The 22,275-nt window shown below is 48.9% G+C and overlaps 2 protein-coding genes and 1 long non-coding RNA gene across 18 annotated transcripts in view; 2 read left to right on the top strand and 1 right to left on the bottom strand.

The window, feature by feature from the left end:
- Nucleotides 1-4,221, top strand: part of HABP4 (hyaluronan binding protein 4) — a 40,515-nt gene extending 36,294 nt beyond the window's left edge. The window contains exons 7-8 of one of the 2 annotated variants that reach the window (XM_003312189.5): nucleotides 1,811-1,996; nucleotides 3,693-4,221. In XM_003312189.5, the coding sequence (XP_003312237.2) occupies nucleotides 1,811-1,996; nucleotides 3,693-3,749 (243 nt within the window). In that variant the 3' untranslated portion in view covers nucleotides 3,750-4,221. Of the gene's footprint in view, nucleotides 1-1,810; nucleotides 1,997-3,692 lie in introns of those variants that run through there. The other variant, XM_016961251.3, reaches the window with a different exon arrangement.
- Nucleotides 4,222-10,012: 5,791 nt separating this feature from the next.
- The window catches only part of CDC14B (cell division cycle 14B), a 125,902-nt gene continuing 113,639 nt past the window's right edge, over nucleotides 10,013-22,275 (bottom strand). For 10 of the 15 annotated variants that reach the window (XR_010148471.1, XR_008536985.2, XR_010148472.1 and 7 more), the window contains one exon: nucleotides 13,827-17,507. Coding sequence is in view for 9 of the 15 variants with exons in the window: in XM_009456938.5 (XP_009455213.2) it covers nucleotides 17,471-17,507 (37 nt within the window). In the remaining 6 variants the exon portion in view is untranslated. 15 annotated transcript variants of the gene reach the window in all.
- Nucleotides 17,507-21,510, top strand: LOC134807731 (uncharacterized). Its single transcript, XR_010148920.1, has 2 exons — nucleotides 17,507-19,876; nucleotides 20,358-21,510. It is a non-coding gene; the product is annotated as an uncharacterized LOC134807731 (long non-coding RNA).

The raw sequence follows: 22,275 nt of genomic DNA, 5'->3' as shown, positions 1-22,275 counted from the left end.
AGCTGTTCCACAAGAAATGGCTTTTTGTAGACATAGGCGGCCGGAGCTTTATTTCCCTGGCAATCTCTGGGAGGTGTTTTCTAACTCCATTAGCAAGCTGGGTTGGTTCTTAACCTGTCCTCTTCCTTTGTTCTTTTTTGTTCTAGGCATTGTAAATAAAAATTTCTCTAAAACAAATGTGCTGTCAGGATTGAAATATGCAGCTGACATGTTAGGTAAAAATAGAAGCTGCTCTTTCTTAATCCACACCAGATTTGTCCTCCCGGGCTCCAGAGGTCTCCCAGAATATTTGAAGCAAGTGGGTTAGCTGAGTCATCGAGCCTGGTCTCAGTGAAGCACACATCTTGGTCCTTGTTAATCTTGGAGGATTGAAGATTTTAGCTAGGAATTGTTCTTAAAGCAACAGAAGCCAGATCTTGGGTTCATCAGTTTACTTTGTTCTGGACACCTGAAGAGGCAGAAGCACTAGAATACCTAGTAAAGTTCAGACCTAGTAACAACCTCGCGTAAGGCACTGGGCGGTGAAAGCACTTGGGCCAGGGCCAGCTGGAGCTGCAAGTGGAGCCCAAGCCTTAGACTGTGTCCACTCCCTGCTCCACTGCCCCGAGGCCCTTCCTGCCCCTTCCTGCAGTGGGAGGCGACTCAGAGCAGGGCCCCCAGGGAGACCTTACCAGCGCTTCCCTGCTGAGTGCCAAACAAGGCAAGGGTTGAGTATTTTGCCTGTTACTATTTTTTGTGTGTATCTTTTTACAGAATGCCAGTGCTCCTGGACTGTTTTTCTTCACCTTTTTAGCATTAAGCATCCAACTACCTAAAGCCTCTGCTTTATTTTAACCTGAGACCTCAAAGGGGACACAAATGTTAAACATGAAGGCTGTCGTGAGCATATGGCCTAAAGGTGTTGATATGCTCGTGGAAACTTTGCTCCATTTCCTGGTTGTAGGAATGTTTAATGTTGTAGCACTTTGGAGATTCTCATCTGAAATCACTGACATATCTTCCTTTCTGTAGGTTTTTACTTTACTTAAAGTGGGGGTTTTGTGTGTGTGTGTGTGATACCCATTATTATGAGTTGAAGCCAAATCAAATTTGGATCAGATTTAATTAATTTATTTAATATAGCTGTCACAAGAGATAGAATTTTAATGAAAGCAGTTCTTAAAAAGCAGCTTGACTTCTTTGTGCAGTGTTGGTAGAACACTCAGGTAACCATACTCTTGTTTTTATAAAGTTTCTCTATATTTTGAGTCAGAATTGTTTATTATAAATCATGTGATTTTTAGCACATGGTATTATAATCAGCACCCATGCTGAAAGGAATTTCTCTGTTAAGTTCTGTTCTGGGAAGGGGATATTTCCTTATTTATCAAAGCATTTGTGAACAGATAAGACAGAAAATAAGCAGAAATGAAAACTTTTTTATCTCAGCAAAATACACTTAGATATAAAACATGTATATTGTTTGCTATTATTAGTCATGCCAAATCTTATATCTTAACCTGCTCAGCTGATAGAAATTTGGTCCCACTTGAAATCATAATAAGTTCAAAGATGTTTGGATTAAGATTGTAGTTGCAAGAATGTGGGACTGTAGAACATACAGAACTCACTGTCTTAGAATCAGAACAGCAGTGCTGTCTTCCTTTGTCCAGCTCTGCAGCCCAGGGCCAGAGACACATCCAGAGAATGGCTCTGACTAGCCCCTGATGGTGTGTTTTAGCTCCTGTGTAGCACACTGCAGCCACTAAGCCAGATGAGTGTGGGGATGGCTGTGGACTTGTGCGTGTTTGATGCTGTAATTGTGTTTCAGATGGTAAAAGATGACTATGAGGACGATTCCCATGTTTTCCGGAAACCCGCCAATGACATCACATCCCAGCTGGAGATTAATTTTGGTAACCTCCCTCGTCCTGGGCGTGGAGCCAGAGGAGGCACCCGGGGAGGCCGGGGAAGGATCAGGAGGGCAGAGAACTATGGACCCAGAGCAGAAGTGGTGGTAGGTGTCTGTATTATAAATCCCGGATGGTTTGGTGAAAGAAGTTAATAAGGACAGTGCCCTGGGCCCAGGATGGTCTAATTTCAGAGGGTCATCAGTTTCTGCAGTCACTTCTTTCTGTAGCTAGTGTGGGACTGATGTTGGGGCATTTGGACAGTGTTGTAGCATCATGGACATCTTGCCTAGAGACCATTCTGTAGCCCTGGCTTCCAGGGTCTGCTGTGAAGGCACTCCCAGGATCAGAGAGAAACTCACTGTCATCCGCATTAGACAAGATCCCCAGGCTTGGGATTGAACTGGAGCACCTGGCGTTTTGCTTACTGTGGCCTGATTGTGTGCCTTGGGCTCAGGTGATGCTGTCAGAGTGGACAGAATCCTCCCTAAGATCTCAAGCCCTTTGTGAGGGGACCTTCCTCAACCCCTCCCCGGCTCACCTGCCTCACACCGTCCTCAGCCAAGGCTGCCTGATTCTAGCTCTCAACACAGCACGCTCCTTACCCCTGGCCTCTGCCTGCTGGCCTCCATTCATCCTTCCAGCCTCACTTCCTCACAGGTTTCTTTGATCACATCTCCTAGACCGATCAAGGTCTCGGAGCAAAGGAGTTTCTTTTCATTGAAGCCTGATCTCCGTGTGCGGCTGTATTCCCACTGGTGTGGCTATCGGTCAGCAGCTGCTTTTGCTCATTATCGGTTTACGCAGTGCCACGCAGTGCCTGGCATGTAGTAGGTGCTTCCTAATGTGGTATGGACACTTATTCATTGGAAATCAGCCCCAAGGCCCCATGGCACAGACCCCTTCTCTGTGGCTGGTCTTGGCAATGCTCCTCCTGCTGCCCGGTTCCCTCGCTCTAGGGAGCAGCCCCTGGAAGCAGTGTCTATGGTTTGTTTTTGCTTAAGCAGGAGCAAAAACACAATTTTTTGGGTGGGGGGTGTAGGGGTATATTTGGGGCCAGGTTGGAAATAGGGTCTATTCTGAGATAGGAAACACACCCTCACTCCTTTCCTATAGCGGAGCACTCCAGGGAGTGTGTTGGGAAACCACTCTGAGATCCAGTGCCACCCACCTCTTCACTGGCATCTGTCCCCACCTCCACAACCTGTGCATCCCCCCACCTCAGAACCGCCCTTAGGGCCCGCCCCCATCAGGTCACACTGTTTCCCAATCCAAGTCCTTGTTCCCTTTGCTCATCCATTGAGGTTCATCCCAGGGAGAACCTTCTCTTCCCACAAAACCTTGCCTGACCTTGGTGTCCACTGTGCCACCAAATTGCACTGGATGGCCCTCCTGTGGCCCCTCCTTCCCAGGACGTGTTAGTGAAGCTCCTGATTCGATGGTCAGTTTCTCCAGCACCGTGAGCTCCCCGAGGATAGGCACTGTCTGTGCTCCTCCAGTGCCCGGCACGCAGTAACCATTCTATTTACTCGATGAAGGACGTGCCCATGCAGAACCCCCCAGTAAGAGCTTGCAGGACGTAGGAAGGGAGGCAGCTCCTTTTTCGAGGAGGCTGGAGGCCTGTGTGGGAGGGGAGCTGTACTTTCCTGGGTTAGCAGTGACCTGTGACTCTCCCCTTCCCACTGTGGGTCCTGCCTCTAATGCAGGCCCCTCAGCGTTGGTGCCAGGCCCTTGTTATCCCATTGGGATATTGGGAATGGATGAAGGGGCAGTGGATTTCAAAGTATTTCTTTTCTTCTTTAGATGCAAGATGTTGCCCCCAACCCGGATGACCCGGAAGATTTCCCTGCGCTGTCTTGAAAGAGCCCTGTTTCCCAGCACCGCGGAGCTGCACTGCACACCTGTGGGGAGACTTTTCCGGCTGGGCCAAGGAGTCAGACTCTAAGAACAATAGATGTTGCTTTTCCCGTGTCGTGTAAATTTGTTGCACTTTTTCGGGCTGGGCTGTTAGAGGTGCTTCTCCAGAGGCTCGAGAGCAGGCCATTTCCCAAGAAGATGAAGAATGGTGACTGTGTTTTTATTGAAGGAATTTCAAATGAAGAACAGGAATAATGTTTAAAATGTGTATATAGAGATAGTATAGACTCCTCCGCGGAAGCATGGAGGGAAAGGAGGTTGTAAAATAGACTCCATGGAGACTCTTAGGAAGCAGTAGATTCCCAGGGTCTGTGCCTTTAGCGTTAGAGGAAACACATAGAGCTGGAACTGTTAATGGAAAGCAGTCACAGCTGAGTTTTCAGAGACCAAGAAATTAAAATACAATTGCACTTACTGTTTACTTGTAAATGTTATCTTCTCTCCTGGAATATTTTGAGTTCTGGTTTTCACTTAACCAATCATTTAAAAATCGCTATTGTGTAGCCACTGGCCACCACTCTGTGACACAGAATCAGAGAAAGCGTTGATTTTTAATGGTGATTTAAACTACCTCGTGGTTTCTGTGTGTGTGCACACACACATCTAGTGTTTGGGTGGTTTTTAGGAAGAATATTAAGTATGTGACTTCAAAAACCATGTTATTTAACCTGCCAATCAAATGGAAAGGGATCATGGCAAAAGCAAATACCGCATCCTTTTCTTCCGCAGAACTAGAGTCAGAGTTCGGCAGCTGCGTACAAAGGCCTCTGCCCTCGGCTTGAGCAAAAGTTGTAAATAACTAGTATTTATTAAGCACTTATAAGCAGTTTTTCTCACTTAGTCCTGGCTCCAGTTCTAGAGTTCCTCTTTATTGCTTTTGGTGAAAGTTTGGGGTTGGGGGTGCTCCTCAGAGGTTCAGTAATTCACCTGGAGCCCCACCCTGAACAGAGCTGGACCCAGAGCCACACACGCCCGGGAACACACACTGTGCTGGGGAGGAAGTGGGCCTAGGAGGGCCTGCAGGTCCAGGCAGCTGTAGAGCTGCTAGAAGCTGGGGTGTTGCTCTCCCCGCTTTCTCATAGACACAGAGGTATTGTCTGCCTGTTGTCACACAGTTCATATGCTCGCTTGAGATGGAATCTGAACCTTGGTCCCAGGATCTGTGCTTTTTCCCACTTTGCCACACTGTCTAAGGTGGCTTTGAACTGGAACCCAAGTGCAAATAAAGGTTGGTATGCGCTCCTGACTTTGTGTAGAGAAAACAGTCCTTTGGTTACTCCAGGCCACAGCAGTCGGTCATGATTTTGTTGAATAATCAAAGTTGAATCCATACACGTTAGGGTCAGTTAAGGATGTTTGCTTTGGGTGATAGCCTACTTTTGGTCTCTTATTTAATTATTATCTGAGTACTAAGGTTTATCAACTGAGTGTTTTCTTCCCTTTCCTGGAAAAGGCAATGGATGCAAGTGCCCTGATTTCTGAAATCTGAACCTAGCCGGTACAACATCAGGGCTGTGTCATGAGTCAGTGGCTTTGAAGCTGTCACACTGTCATTTTGCCTAACCGCGGCTTTGAAGATTAGCCAGAGAGCCCTTTGAAGAAACTTTCCTTTAGTGTTGTGAATAGTACTTGAAAAGCCCACAGCACTTGGTTTAATGTTGCAGTTGCAAAAACACTGACAGTTCCTATCCCATAGAGCTGTTGAGTCATGTGGTTGAAGACAGTTTTGGGGAACCCGGTGCACGTTCTGAACCTGTAATGGGCTATGTTTGCTTACCAGGGCTAGCTCTCGCTGACTTGGTCGTGTGCCTGGATGTAGGCATTTTGTTTGCACCCTTTCTGGATCGTGCCAGGTTGTACATAGCCCCAAGTGCCCCAGAGAAGCCAGGGAGGACAGAAGCGAAGGGCAGGGGGGTGTCACCAGCATGCCGTAGGGACAGTCAGATGCGGAGGCGGCAGGACCTTTTGGACCACAGTGCCCCGGCCAGACTCCTCAGGTGCTTGTGACGTGGGTGTGGACATGTCCTGAGGCAGGGCACCCTGGGCACCACGTTTCTGGCTGGCGACTTAGACTCAAGCAGAGTAACCCCATGAAAGACGCCGATGAGGGCTGTCGTCCCCAAGTCTCCTGAAAAGTGGAGGTCAAGCAAGTTTGAGCTGGTTATAGCCAAGCCCAGGCTGGACTGGATCATGTCTGAATCAGGAGTTGACTGCTAGGCCTCAGGGGTGTCTGAGTTGTGCCACCAGGGCGGCTCCTGAAGACTCAGCTCAGGGTGAGGTCCTGGGGCTGCTGCGCACAGCCTGTCACCAGGTGAGGAAAGCTGCCCTGCAGTAACTGGGCTGGGGGGCCAGATCCTCTAGAGATAGGGGTGCTTGGCTGGGTGCGGTGGCTCACACCTGTAATCCCAGCACTTTGGGAGGCCAAGGCAGGCAGATCACTTGAGGTCAGGAGTTCGAGACCAGCCTGGCCAACATGGTGAAACCCTGTCTCTACTAAAAATACAGAAATTAGCCGGGCATGGTGGCAGACGCCTATAATCCCAGCTACTCAGGAGGCTGAGGCAGGAGAGTCGCTTGAACCTGGGAGAAGGAGGTTGCAGTGAGCCTAGATCGCGCCACTGCACTCCAGCCTGGACAACAAGAGCAAGACTCTGTCTTTGGAAGAAAAAAAAATTTTTTTTTAAAGGGAGGTGCTGCCCGAGAGGGAGGGGTCAGTACCCAACTTGGGATGAAAGCCTAAGCTGCATGTCAGACCAGCCTGGGAAGAGGCAGGCTGGACACACTGCTGCCGGCTGGGAATGCCTCCGAAGTCAGAGTTGGATGCTTTGAACAAGAAAGACCCCTCTAGCCTAATGTTGCTCATGAGCCTTTGGCGTTTTCATTCCACGCAAGGTGGGCCCCTCTGAGCCAGCCAGCCTCCTTCCTTGTGCTGGTCAGACTTCAGACCATTTCCTTCTGTTGATCAGCAAGTCCATGCCATTCCAGCACATGGGAGCTTCACGGGAAGGAGACTGCTGTCCTCTGAAACTGTACTGTGTGGTGCTGGCAGGTGCTTCGGAGCAGCTGAGCCTGCGTCTCCGAAGCTGGGAAAGGCAGAACAGGAGCTGCCCGTGCCTGCCCTGTTCTCAGCAGCAGTGGGCCTGCCTGCTCTCTCCACATGGCGGCCTCCGCTGTAGACACAGAAGACAGATTTGCTCATTTTCTTTGGCTGCTGCTGTCTCCTCTCAGCCTTCTGCAAGGACCATGGCCCATGTGAACAGCCTTCCCTGAACCCTCCCGACACTCATGCCTGCTTCAGACAACCTGGGGTGGGCTGCGGGCGTGAGAGGCTTTGGCCTGGCTGTGTCCCACAGGGGGCCTGTGTTGTGGATGGAGGATGAGATGTGGAAAAGGGAATGAGGAAGAAAAAATGCAGGGATATTTTAAAACCTTTTTATTATCAAATAAGATACAGATAAAAGTGCAAAACTAGACTGGGCATGGTGGCCCACGCCTGTAATACTTTGGGAGGCTGAAGTGGGAGGATTGCTTGAGGCCAGGAGCTCAAGACCAGCCTGAGCAACACAGTAAGACCATGTCTCTACAATAAATTTTAAAATTAGGTGGGTGGCACACACCTGTAGTCATAGCTACTTGGTAGGCTGAGGCAGGAGGATGGCTTGAGCCCAGGAGTTTGAGGTTACAGTGAGCTATGATCATGCCACTGCACTCCAGCCTGGGTGACAGAGAAAAACTTCATCTCTTAAAAAAAGTGCAGAACTGCCTTGTAACCACATTTTCCTCCAAAGCCTGGCCACATGGACCATGCTGATCACCACCTCATCCCCGCGCTCCCAGGACTCGCTGCCCCCAGGCGTTCCCCTCCACGCCAGTGCTGCCTTTTCAAAGAAAAGTCTTTCAGACTTTAAGTCCGAAGGATGCCCCTCCACCTACCCGCTTTCCCCCTGCACCTATGGCAAAGCCTGGTTACTGAAGGAGCAGAGCGTTTGCTTGAGAGCCTGGGAGCCCTGTCTTGTCATGCCTTGTCATTTTACACTCAGGCAAGGACGCTGTCTTTCTTGCTACCTGGCTACTATTAGGGAAGGTAGAAGCTGAAACCAGATTCAGTCCCTGAGCCCCACATCCTTTCTACACACTCCTGAAATTTCCAGTGAAAGGACTAGTCCCTTGGGCAAAGCTGTTAGGAGAGGGGACAGGAAAAGGGACGCCTGTACCTCAGGCAGGGGATGAAAGGAGACATGGAGTGTTTGCCTCTGTGCTCAGCCACTCTGAGCCATGTGGAGATGGCCATGGTGCCTAGCAGGGTACTGCACACTGCAGCAGTGCAGAGGGCCCACGCTCAGGTATTCTCCATGCAAACCAGATGGGACTAAAACTTGGCTCCCTAGGCCTAAAGGCCTAGCGGCTCCTGCCTGCTTTGCCCCGCCCAGCTTTTCTGCACATCTCCTGTTGCTCCTGGAAAGCCTCTGCCTGGCCACAAAGTTTCCTTGGACTCTAGATGAAAGGAATTTCCCAAACCAGATTGCAAAGGCTCTCACACCCCCCACAGCTACGCCTTGGGCCAATCAGGCCTCTGTGGGGAAAATCAGGGAACCACTGCCATCTGAGCACTCTTTTCTTTCTTTCTTTCTTCCTTTCCTTTCTTTCCCTTCCTTTTCTTCCTCCCCTCCCCTCCCGTCCCCTCCCCCCTCCCCCCTCCCGTCCCGTCCTGTCCAGTCCCGTCCCATCCCGTCTCCCCTCCCCTCCCCTCCCCTTTCTTTTTTGTCAGAGTCTCGCTCTGTCGCCCAGGCTGCAGTGCAGTGGCGCGATCTCGGCTCACTGCAAGCTCTGTCTCCCGGGTTCACGCCATTCTCCTGCCTCAGCCTCCCAAGTAGCTGGGACTACAGGCACCCACCACCATGCCCGGCTAATTTTTTGTATTTTTAGTAGAGACGGGGTTTCACCGTGTTAGCCAGGATGGGCTCGATCTCCTGACCTCATGATCCACCTGCCTCAGCCTCCCAAAGTGCTGGGATTACAGGCGTGAGCCACCTCGCCTGGCCTGAACACTTTCTTTACAAAACTGGGATTGGGCACACCCAATCCCAGAGGGCTGAATTACATAACTTTGGGAGCTCAAAGCCATTTGTAAGGTAAGGAGTGCCTGTCATGTGGCATCAACTTGTACATAAACCCACAGGAGGCTTCTGAGAGTCTCAAATGTTCTCAGACACTGAGGCAGGGTAAGACATTTCTCCTCAAGAACCACCACCCTGCAAAGGGACTGAGGGCGCCTTCAGCAAGGCTGCCTTTTCTGGGTACCCATGTGTGCTGCCCCCCCCCCCGCCCCCCGCCCCTGCCCAGGAACTTGGCTCACATTGACTTCAGTGTGCCTGGCACTCCCTGGAGTTGTGCGATGAACAACCTGCACAACTGTACTGGCGGCCCACATGGATACTGGCCACGGGTCTTGCGTCAGAGCAACAGTGAGGAAAACGTTTCAAGTATCTGAGACAAGTTCTAAGCAAACTGACCACAATGTGCATGTTTTGCTGGTGAGAGGATAGAGCTGGAGCCAGCGGTGATGCTGGGGAAGTTTTCAGGAAGAGGGAAGGTGGATAGAAAGCAGGAGAAATGGGAACGCCATGTGGCCTATGAGGGACATGCTTGGGGAACTGGCTTGCTGTGACCAAGGTAGAAAGATGCCCTGGGAATTTTTACTGAGGCTCCCCGGCAGGCCCAGGCAGGGTGAGGCTGCGTGGGTGTTGCTGATTGATGAATAGACCCTGCCATCACTGCATACCTCCGGGGGTGCCTTCCACACGGCATCTGTACAAACAGCACACCTGGGATGTGTGGCCACAGCCAGCAAGTCACTAAGTTGACCCATCGATGCAGCCTTCAAAAATTTGGTGCGAACTTTTCTGGGGAGATGGAGGGGCCTCAGCTTCCATCAGATCATCGCACAGGGGCTCCTAGCCTAAGAAAGTGTCAGCAGCACTGCCCTGCTGCGCCTGGAATGGGCCTGCTACCATCCCAGGGCGGGTGTCAGCCCGGCCATTCCCAACCCAGTCAGGCCGAGGCCCACCTAAAGGAAGGCCCTGGGCTGATGGCTCAATACCCAGTGGAAGAATGAGGCAGACGCACCTGCTGAGAGGCTTCAATTGCACCTGGAGAGAACTTGCAGTGGGCAACGGGCGTGTCCAGGAGAGACCTTCCCCGCAGGTCTAGTCCTTGTGGATCCCGAGCCAGATCAGAAGCCGGTCTAGAAAGGTGACAGCCTGGGACAGCCAACCATCGCTGGAAAAGGGAGGAGATGGACAGCGCTGTACTTCACCACCACCACCACCACAGGGCCTGTCTCAGGGCTTGAGTTTGTGTGGACGGCAAGGACTAGTTTCCTGGGCCGCTAACTCTCAACCGCAAGGCAAACTTGGGTTGGGGCCCAGAACGGCCATCAGCCGTTACCCTCCAGCCTGGCCAGTGAGTGCTGAGTGGACACTCCGCGGCTACTTGAGGACACGCCAACCGCGGTCCTGCCGGGCCGCTCCGTGCGTCTCCCTCCGGCTGGGTCCCGGCTGACCCCGCAATCCAGGCGCAGGCAAGGGAGACCCCGCTGGCTCCACCGCCCAGGCCACCTTGAAGTCCCCGCTGGAGGAGGTGCAGCGGACCCGCTCCCGGGGAGCCCGTCCCGCGCCCTCCCTCCGAGAAGCCCCTTCCTCCAGCTCCTTCCTCTGCCCGCCGGCCCGAGAGCACCGAGGCGGCTTCTCTGTCCTGTGTACTGCCCAGGACAAGCGGCATTGGAAGCGAGTGAGCCGTTCCCAGCTGGGGGCAGCAACAGCCCGGGGCCAGGGAAACGCATGGGGGCCTGGACCGTCCGGTGGCACCGAGTAGGCGGGTGCCAGGACGCCAGACACGCTGCATTCCCCGGAGTCCCACGCCAGGGAGAACGGCCCCGCCTGAAAAGACGTCTTGTTTAACACAGAGAAACACACCCAGGGCCAGGAGAAACCATTGTCCTCCCCGAGTCCCACAACGCACAAAGCACACGGTGGCCCTCCCACGCGGAGTCGTCTCCCCCTTTAGAAACAGACTTGGCCCGTTAGAGCCTCCGCGGCCAGGCCGGAGCCTCCTTACCTGGGGATTTCTGTGTGGACCCAGCACGCGTCGTCCAGAAGCGTGTCAAAGCCATGCAGACTTGCTGCCAAAGAGTCAGGCGGGGTTAGAGGCGGGGAGGCAGAGGCGGGAGGCCCCCCCACTCCCACACAGGCCAGGGACCCCCGAGGCGCTGGGGAGGAATCCGGAAGTCTTTGCTCAGGGGGATCCATTTCTCCCCCAATAAACGGATAGACACAGGGAGGCTAGGACGTAAGGGCAGGCTGCGCCAACCGCTTGGAAGACAAAATGCCCAAAATCAATGTGGAAAAGCTAAAGCTAGGACGACATAATATAGCAGGACAGTGAGCGTGACCCCCTACCCACGGCGCTGAGGCCAGCGTCCTGCTATTAACTGAGCAGCTCACCAGCGTCACAACAGCTGCTAACGGGAGAGGAGCGGGCAGTGGCGACTGTGCATTTTTACACTTCTCCTGGACAGCATTAATTTTATTTTTTTTACTAGGCACAATATATATGGTTCTTAGCGTGTGCCAGACACTTGTTCTCAGCTATGAAAAATATTAACTTTTCATTTCATCCTCACACAACCCTGTAAGATGGATACTGCCATCCCCATTTCAGAGAAGAAACGGGTTTAGGGAGCCTAAGTCACTTAGCCCAAATCTAAGCTAAGTGGCAGCACTTAGGTTTGCAAACAGCCTGGGCCCAGAATGCATGTTCTCAACAATTGTACCAAGCTGCTTTTTCACACAGTGTACAGCAAAAGCTTTAACATCTTACAAATTTTTGACCCAGAAACCCCTTTTGTAAGAATTTATCCTAAGGAAATAGCCAGCACCGCCCAGGAAGAATTTCTGCAGAACACGGATGCAGTGCTCTGACAGTAAGACGTCAACAGGGAGAGTGTGGCAGCTAGTCAGGGCGTGCTATAGAGGAGCTAAAGCTCGTGTTCTTGGAGAATTCCTCCCTAGATGCTCCTTTCCAATGCACCCATAGCTGCACTTAGACACACAGAGGAGGGGGAGACGGCAAAGTTGATGTCACAGTCCCCCAGCTAAGGCACAGCCACGTACTTCTGTTAAACCAAACGCTAGGTGCTCACTAGTCCAATTGTACCACTGAACAAAGTGAGGCTCGGCCAGCAGATCAAGGGTCCCCAAGGCCACAGAAGTGGCGGAGCTGGGGCAGATACGCCCAGTGGGACTTGCACTTTCCACGGCAACTTGTATTTCAGTCCACTGAGGGGCCGCGGGAAGGGTCCCTTGCAGCTCCTCTCCCATGGCCCAAGCTTGCCTCTGAACAACCACTCTCGAGACTTAGCTTCAGCGTGTGGGTCCCCACTTCAAGGCAAAATAGTTTACGTGACCTCTTTTTAAATGTTTACACCATTACCTGTGCATAAAATTATGCTGCAGGTACCAAAAATATCAGAAACTGAGGGACTGTAATCTGCTATCAGTCATTCTTTCCCCAATTATCTAGAGAAAATGACCTAAAATATATGACAAAGTAGTGAATTGAAAGATATGCCCCGATACTGTTTTAAGCACTTTCCACGTGTTATTTTAACTCTCATACCAACTGCTAAGGTAGGGATTCTTTTCATTTCCATTTCACTTAAGAAATGGAAGCAGAGGGGATGAGCAAATCCCGCACAAGGTGGATGGGCCCTGGGCAGAGTGGCTCTAGATGACACGGAAGGAGACAAGTCTCTAAGGACCAGGGGTCCCCGCAGCCTGCTGCCTCCCAGCCACAGGCCTAGAAGGCCCAGCCCCCCAGGAGGAACAGACATGCCTTGTGGTTTCATCTCAAACAATGCCTCCAAGCCGGCCCCTTTGCAGCACTCAGGGACTTCACGGAGCTGCGTGGTGGCGCCAGCTGCCTGAGCTCTAGTGGGTCAGGGGAGAGCTCTAGTGGCCTCAGGGGAAGCCATGGAGGGGCAGGGAGAGGCCACAGCTCCCACAGAGCCAGGGTCTGCAAATAAACACTCTGGGGGGTCATGTGTGGTGTGGAGTCGGGAGAGGGGTGAGAAGGCAGGTCTCTGGTTTTTACTTTGGACACTTGTATCCCAGTGTGAATCCAAGCACAGCTCCTTGGGGGAACTGGGTAGAACTCGACAGAACACAGGGTCTTGAGTCTCAGCAGTAAGCTGTGTGTGAGGTGTGGACACTGAGCCCTTGGGGTCCTGCCCGGCACCAGAGGCAGGGCAGGTAGAAAGCAGGGGTCTGGCGTCCGGGGGGTTGGACCACAAGCTGGGGAGGGTGCTGGGGCCGGTGCCGCCCGACCTTGGCAGGCAAAATGCCCCGCAGGATCCCAAGAGCCTGACTGACTTAAGTCTTATCTTTAGAGGTCTGCAGAAAGTCAAAACTTTGTGTTGTGTGAGCTGGTGCTGGGGTGTGAGGAATGGCCTGGCAGCAGGAGCCCCCTGTCACTCACCACCTTACCCTACAGAAGGGGGCTGGACTAACTTCCAGATTCAAACACTAAAGCCCTAACCCCAGCCCCTTCAGATGTGGCTCTATGTGGACATGGGGCCTTTAACGACGTGGTGAAGTTAAAATGAGGCCATCGGGGTAAGCCCCAATCCAATCTGACTGGTGTCCTCTTGAGAGGGGAGTAGAGGGGAAGAGAGGCACCAGGGCCACGCAGGCACCAAAGAGAGGCCCTGTGAGGAGGCAGCGCCTCCAAGCCCAGGAGAGAGGCCTTGGGAGAAACCAAGCCCGCCCACAGCTTGGTCGTGGACTTGCAGCCTCCAGAACTGTGAGGAAATGAACTTCTGTGTCAGCCACCCAGTCTGGGGTATTCCATTATGGCCGTCCTAAGAAGACTTATACAGATTCCGGGTTACCTCTGCTTTATGATCTAACCCACTGCCTACCAGAATTCAAAATGCTTGGTAAGTAACACAATAAACAAAAAGGCTGTTGGGTTAATACTTTTAATTACATGATTGTAATTATACAATTTCCACTATTCGATATTTTGTATAAAACCAGTTACAACCCACAAGATTTTCAAATGTGACAATATGTATCAAACTACATACATATGCAAAGTTTACACGCCATTAGGAAGCTTTATCTTAAAAATACCTTCAGGAAAATAAACATTCATTCAACCAGTTCTCTTGGCTTTAAAAAATATGATTAGAAATATACGCTGTAAAAAAAAATCAAGACAATGATTGATCAATACTGATCAGTTACATTTTAAAACTTTTAATAATCTGTACATGAGTGCAGGTTAGATAAAAGTCTGCAAATTATTAATAGAAAACTGCAGTACTATCATCGGATGAACATGTCTGCTGACAATTCTACCAGGTAATTAAGGAGGTAATTTCCTACACAGTATAGGTGAATTGTCCAGTCTTTAAACACATCTGGAGTCATCTCCACTGAGTGACATGGAGAATACCCTGATGTGGGTAAATGGAAGAGCAGCAGATAGCCTCTCCAGGGCAGTTTCAGCGGGAGAGAACATTTAAAGGAACAATAAAATAGGTTTTAAAAGTTGCTTTTGATGAGCACTGCTTTCCAAAATGCAATAATGATTTTTTTTAATGTAGAAAGAGAAGCTGTGTTAAGAACAGACATCCAATGAGTGCACTGCTTCTGTGGCTCCAAAGGTGACTGGGGAAAGAGAAGGCCCCAGGAGAGCCCTCAGGCCACACACAAGCCCAGGCCATCCCGCCCAGCAAGCACACTGGCCTCGAGCACACTGGCCTCATAACAATGCTTGGGAACTCCTCTAAAACTTGCCTAGGCCCAAGAAAACAGAGAGGTAGCAATCACCCCTGTGAGAGGGCTAGAGAGGAGGGGAGGAAGTAGGTAGGGGACAGGCTAGGGGCATCAAGCTCAGAACAGGGGAATTCTGGAGGCCGCAGAGCTGCGTGCTGCCGGGAAGCACTGGCCACGCCAGGCCATTCTGCTCTCACGAGGCGCTGCTCCTCACCAAATTCTACAAAAAGCTAAGTCCATCTGTACTTCTAGGAACCCAGTTTTGCAGACGCTCTTCCTCCGGACTGTCCCTGACTCTTGATAATTTTGAGTCCCCAGAAAGCTTCAAGAGCACCTAAAAATATTCACTTCCAATTTTAATTCCATTGCAAACCGTCCCGGTGTACTTTCAGGGCTATTTAAGGCTCTTAGGTTAAGGGGATCTCTCCATCTGACACAGAGTTTCATGTTCCATAGCAACAAGGTCTTCTGTAACAACGACTCTAAGTCAGAATTCCAGAAGATTCTGGTTGTTTGTGGTTTCAGTTGGGGATGAGGGGAAGAGTCCACTCTCATTCATAGCAGGAAGAACTTTCCATCCCTCAGACCCAGAGACTTCCTGGATGCTAGAGACAGTCCTCGTAAGTGTAACACTGTTGCTATGCACACCATCCCAAGTCATTTGGTTATTACAAGGAATGCCTCTTCACCAAATCACAAGTTTTCTATGACTAATTTCAGTGAACCAGTTAAATAGAAAGATTTTTAGAAAGAGCCACAGTGATAGCAATTCTAGGTGGAAACTTGAGCAGGCAACATGAAGAGGCAGTTTATAAAATGAAAAAGGGCTGTGGTTCCAGTGACACCCTTTCTTTTCTTGGACGAAACACCAGGAGGCTCATTCACCGTGAGGGAGACAGTACTCACAAGAGCTGTGGCGCCTACGTTTACTTGTTCTGATGGGATGAAAAGCCAAACTAAGAAGGGATCAGATAGAAGCACGATTTTCACAACTACCTGGATTATTATTAATGGAGGGGATGGCCTTAAAAGGGGTAAGGGGAAGAAGAGGTGCCCTGAGAATTCAATGCTTTATGCATGGCACAGTTTGAATATTTATATTGTCTCAGCTCAAAATAGCAAAAGGAATGTTCCTCCTCCCACCCAAATCTTATTGAAGAGTAGTCTGCCCACAGCCAAGTGGGTCTTTGTGCCTATTCATTTCCAGGGACAGAAAACCACTGTTTTTCTGTGATCCAGTCCCCAGTGTTTAAAAGCTGGCCTGACCCCACCCGACAGTGCCTGGCGGGGAAAGAGTTGCTTGTTTGGCTGAGAACACGGCATCTTCCGTCTCTCATGATGCCGGTCAATTTTATACTTTCTTCCAAGAAAGTACACCAAAATGGAGGCACTGCCTTTCAATTACTTTTTGCATTAAAGACTTTTAACTTGTTTATTCCAACCGCTTTTATTTCTTCCAGTTTTGTGAAAAAGGCAGCTTCTTAAAATGGAGTTGCCTACTGATCTGGCGCACGCCTTGTGGCTTAGGAGGGCATTTGTTTCCCACTGCCTGTCGACATCTCAGCCCTCCATGCTCCCGGCACAGGCAAAAATGGCTTAACAATCATTAAACCACCCACTTCTTATGGAAGGAACTGAGGTGAGTACTATATATTCTTTTATTTTGGGCCCCATTTTTTTTTTTTTAGCAGCACATCAATTCTGTTTCTGTAATTGCTTCATGGCACAGACTCTGCTGTGTTCCAGTAGGGCTGCGGGAGAAGGCACTCTGCAGAGTTACTAGTTGTGTTCCCTAACCAAAGGCAACAGTGAGATCCAGAAGCAGATCATTGTCACTGAGATCGCAGGCCACGTCAATGGCCTTAGGTGGATCTCATAAGGGAAAAAAAAAATCCAATGTTACAGGGAAGGACTCTCAAAAAGTGGTAACTTCTTTTTTTGTAAGCCGACATTATTTGGGATTGCTGTTTCCAAGGGGAAAAACCAATAGTGTGTTTCTTCCATTCACGGAAGGAAATATGATTTTAATTTGTATGACTGGCAACCAAACAATGGGCAGCCTCCCAGTTCTTCAGTCCCTGAAGGACAGAAAAAGGAACGACTTGCAACATCTTCCAACTCTGAAGTCAGTTTCTCCTCCTGAGTCTTCTAAAGCTACCATTAATATTCTCTTGCAAGTTTTAGGTTACTAAGGTACCACCTGGTCTTACAACATGCAACAGTGTTTAAATGTGATTTTCACAGATTCTTGTTAATAAAGCACTCTTTGGTGGAAGACAAGCAGCTTGGGTACTTAACAGAGTTAACATTACAACAGTATTACAAATAGTCAAGTGAAGATGATTAAGCCAAATAGTATCAAATTACAGAAAGTACCATTTCAGTAATGCCTTTTGTATCTTTATAAATTTTGACACAGGGTCACAAGGTGAACAGAAAATAAATACATAAAAAACCTCCATCAGATCCTCAATTCTTCTGAAGGCCAGCAACTACAATGATTGCCATCACAGGGACACACATGCACCACAGACCAGCCAGCTCCCTGGGTACCAGAGGGCTTGGGTATTTACACCTGAGACTAAATTTACAACAGCATGTTTGTCATTCAGCTTGAGAGCTGGACCCTTCTCTGAGTCATTTGCTTGCACCCAAACTCAAAGTTCATTATTCAAACTCCAGTGGACATTTTCTCCATTGATTAACTTCTTAGGTGGAAAAAGCAACTAAGGCTTTTGCAATTTTGTTTTGTTTTCAAATTGTGCTAATTTCTGTTGCAGTTTTCAGTCCTAGAGTCTTCCTTCAGCTCTGGTCACAGGTTTTTACTTAACGCAAGACTGTTTTAGTCCTTGAAATGGAGAGACTACAGGGGGAAAAAAAAGGATTTTTACCAGAAAGTTTACACAGCGTCCACAGGCAGTTATCAAAGACAAGGAGGGCAACATAATAAAAATACTGACATGCTAAAAAGTATACGCTTGCTGTAAGTTTCTAATGACAAATACTTTGGAGAAGACAACACAATATCAACCACAAAGGAAAGACAAACAGGAGAAAGGCAGGGCAGAAAAAGGCTCAGTTCTGCAAAAAATAGAAATTTAAAAAAACCAATATGAGTAAATAAAAATCATAAAAGACGGACGGGCAGGGGCAGCAGGGCCAGGAAAGTACCATGACGCCGCCAGGGGCACGTGCTGCAAAGCACTCCTTGTCCTTCCTTTCCTCTGAGGGACCAGGCTGTGGGAGGAGCGGGCAGAATGAAAAGATAAGAGAACTGTTACTGGGTTATTTCAAAAGCCAGAATTTGGTCACAGAAAAAGCTCTGGCACCTAAGCGGCTTCCAGCTCCACCGAGCACAGGAGGCACCCTACGGGCTACCTGCCTCTGCACTCCACGATTCTCATCCTGCCTCTCTTCTCTCCTTCCCCAGTTCACGACGCTACACTTTCAGGTCAGTAACAACTTTCAGAAAGCAAACAAAACCAAAATAAGAGTCAGAAAAACCGCTTCCAATCTGGAGGGCTCCTCGCCCGATGCTGCTGCTGCTGCGCTCTTCAAGGAGAAGCGTTTGAATCGATCATTTCGTTTTCAGAGATCCCAACAGAGCACTGAGTCAAAGACCCAGACCAGCTAGTGAGACAAGTGGGAAAATATCTGGAATTTCAAAGGATCATTAATATTTTAAAACACTGGAGAGAAACAGCATTTTACAAAGAAACATTTGGAGACAACCTTCTGGGACTCCTCTCCTGATGGACTTTGGAGATAATGGCAGTAGCCAAAAATTAACACCCAGAGGCAATGGAACAGATGCCCAGATCTGAGACTCTGAGGGTCAAGAGGCAGTGGCAGGTGTGACACCAGCAAAGCCACCCGAGAACACTGAAGAAGTTAGAGGTCCTAGATGCAGCTGCTCCCAACTGAAGGGCTCCTGAAAACACTCGTGGTTTTAGAAGCTAAGGGAAGAGGCCGGGCGCGGTGGCTCACACCTGTAATCCCAGCACTTTGAGAGGCCGAGGCAGGCAGATCACCTAAGGTTAGGAGTCAAGACCAGCCTGGCCAACATGGTGAAACCTCATCTCTACTAAAAATACAGAAGAAAATTTTTAGCCAGGCGTGGTGATGCACGCCTGTATTCCCAGCTATGCAGGAGGCTGAGGCAGGAGAATCACTTCAACCTGGGAGGTGGAGGTTGTAGTGAGCCAAGATCGCACCACAGCACTCCAGCCTGGGTAACAGAGTGAGACTCTGTCTCATTTAAAAAAAAAAAAAAAAAAAGAGGCTAAGGAAAGAACCTGAGCATTTCTCTCCCCAGCCCCCGCAATATGAAGAATTAGGTACAAAGCACCCCAGAGCCCCGGACCTTAGGTTTGGTTTGGCAGCTGCAGCAGAAAGTGATGGTTCCTAGTGATACAACTCAGAATTAAAGTAACTTGTACATGACAGTTTCTTAGAAAATGAATGAAGTTATCATTTTAAAAAAAGAAGAGCCTGCCCAAAAGAAACAGCATAAGCTAACAAACACGCACCAGCGGAAGGGCTGCGTGAAGACATGAGTGAATGCGAGCAAATGAGGTGGCTGCAGGCTCTCACTTGGGGCATGATGAAATTTCCAAGACTGTTCTAAGAGAGCTCTTCAGAGAGGTCATGTGAGAACACTGAAAACAGGCCAATTCAACGGAGCCAATTATTCACTGGATTTATTAATTCTTAAAAGAGAAAGGTTAGCATGGATTTATAGCTCTAACAGGAAGTGGGAGGTGGAGAAGCCCACTCACCTCCCTCTCCAGACTCAGGGAAGGGAATGAGAAGGTGCCACACAGAGCCCTGGCAGGACCGAGGGCCACACAGGCTGCCTGGCTGCCGTCCCAGACCTGTGGCCACATGAGATTTAGGTTTCGATGTGGCACAGCTTCAAATGGATACACGAGGGGATAGTCATCTTCTGTGAGAAACAGTGGCACCTTTTCCCAAAGACAAATAGTTAAGACATCACTCCTATTTTTTCAGCTGCCCCAAGTAATTGCTCTTTTGACGTTTTTGAAAAAGTTCCCCAAAGCTGAAGAGCCTCTCAGTAAAACCAAAAATCAAAAGCACCAATTAAGCGCAAAGCGAGTTTGGGTGGAGTCTTCATCCTGGATGCCAAGGAACATGAAAATGGAAGGTCAAGTTCCTATGTGCCGCAGAGATGATGACAAACCAGTAGGAACTGGCAACCCTGCTACGTTGCAGGTAGGGATGAAAGGACCCCAAAAGGGTGCTCTATTTTTTTTTCTACTGCTGTTTAAAGATTTCAACTCAATACTTTAAATTTACTCAACAATCTTAGCTCATACTATTTTGTCCAGAATCAGACCGTGCACCAATATACTAATTCCCTCTTACCCTCCAAACAGAAATGAATACTATTTAGTATGATATTATGAATAATATTCAGTAGGATAAAAGCTCCAGGCTACAGCTTGGCTAACTCCAATTCTTAAAAACTATACATAATTTGCCTTTCTTTTGTAAGCTGTAGGTGGATAACAGGTAGGGTGATGTGAGCACAGGACAAAGTCCCAAAAGAGGCACAAAGAAAGAACCCACTTAGAGGAAGGTGGGGAAATAAACTGTGAGCCCCAGTTAATCCTCACTGTTAGACTCCTTTTGCTCTCCACATCATCTCTGAAAGTCCATTTTGGAATTTAAAAGAAGTCTTTTTGGTTTTCAGAACTATCCCAAATTCCTGGAAGCTGCTTTGGGTCATTTCAACATTCAGTCCAGATTACTGACTCTGAAATCTACCTTAGGACCCTCAAAGCATCCCTGCCAGGGACCTGAGGCAGATGCTTGCTGCAACCAGGAACCACTTCTCCAGAGAGGCAGGAGTTCAGGTTACTAGAGTGACATGAAAACGCAACGAGACCTAGATAGAAAAACAGAGGCAAGGCCAGCCCTTCCTTCCTCACAGGAAGACGATATGACCTGGCAAGTGCCAGCCAGGCTCCCGGACTCTACTCTTCTGTAACCTAAAAAGCACAATCTAAAAAAGCAAACAGCAGAATTAAATGTGCAAGACACACTACGCTGTTAACAAAAGCCTGAGCGGCTGGGCGCCGTGGCTCACGCCTGTAATCCCAGCACTTTGGGAGGCGGAGGCAGGTGGATCATTTGAGGTCAGGAGTTCAAGATCAGCCTGGCCAAAATGGTGAAACCCCGTCTCTACTAAAAATACAAAAATTAGCCAGGTGTGGTGGCGCACGCCACCCACAAGTAGTAATCCCAGCTACTTGGGAGGATGAGGCGGGAGGATGAGGCAGGAGAATGGTTTGAACCGGGAAGACGAAGTTTGCAGTGAGCCGAGAAAACACTACTGCTCTCCAGCCTGGGCAACTCCATGTCAAAGGAAAAAAAAAAAAAAAAGCCTGAGCACTCATACCTAAAAAGAATATGCCCCTTCAAGACATGTCAAAATTAACAATTAACTGTCATCAACGATAGGCTTTTTATTTGATTTTTTTTTTTTTTGAGACAGAGTCTTGCTCTGTTGCCCAGGCTAGAGTGCAATGGCGCGATCTCAGCTCACTGCAACCTCCGCCTCCAAAGTTCAAGTGATTCTCCAGCCTCAGCCTCCCGAGTAGCTGGGATTACAGGCACCCGCCACTGCACCCAGCTAATTTTTGTATTTTTAGTAGAGACAGAGTTTCACCATCTTGGCCAGGCTGGTCTTGAACTCCTGACCTCATAATCTACCTGCCTCGGCCTCCCAAAGTCCTGGGATTACAGGCGTGAGCCACCGCGCCCAGCCTGAATTTTTAATAGCTTGGCTCACCAAAAAGTGTCAGTTAAAACACTCCCATTTCCCTTCATTTATTGTAGAAAAATTGGAAAATAAGACGATAAAAAAGAAAAAAATCCCAACTGTCCCACCAACCAGAACTTTTATTAGTATCATAGCATATTTTTCCTGTCTTATTTCTATGCATATATAGAAACTTACTCATCTATAAATACAGATGTATTGTAGGTATATAAATATTTACACATCTCTACATTTCTATACATATATAGTATACTTACACTTACAAAATTAGAGTCATACTTCAGAATTTTTTTTTTTTCTTTTTTGAGACAGAGTCTCACTCTGTCGCCCAGGCTGGAGTACAGTGGTGTGATCATGACTCACTGAAACCTCCGCCTCCCATGTTTAAGCGATTCTCCTGCCTCAGCCTCCCGAGTAGCTGGGACCACAGGTGCCTGCCACCACACCTGGCTAATTTTTGTATTTTTAGTAGAGACGGGGTTTCACTATGTTGGCCAGGCTGGTCTCAAACTCCTGACCTCAAGTGGTCCACCTGCCTCCGCCTCCCAAAGTGCTGGGATTACAGGCGCGAGCCACCGCACCCGGCCCATACTTCAGAATTGTTATGCATGGCTCTTTTCACTTACTGCTTCGTGTACTAAACTGTATGACTCCCAATTCATTTGGCATAATGTAACAATCTTGAGCCCATTTCCTGTTTCTCACTGTTATAAATAACACTCCGCTATTGTTCCAATGTACCTAAATCTTTGACCTTTGGTCAGTATTTCTCTAATATTCTTCTCAAGAAGAATCAAACAGTAAAGAAATAGGAATATTTGGTACA

Source organism: Pan troglodytes, chromosome 11 (assembly GCF_028858775.2).
Source record: "Pan troglodytes isolate AG18354 chromosome 11, NHGRI_mPanTro3-v2.0_pri, whole genome shotgun sequence".
Classification (NCBI taxonomy): Eukaryota; Metazoa; Chordata; class Mammalia; order Primates; family Hominidae; genus Pan; species Pan troglodytes.
Note: the sequence above shows the minus strand (reverse complement) of the source record. Positions and strands in the feature narration are given on the sequence as shown.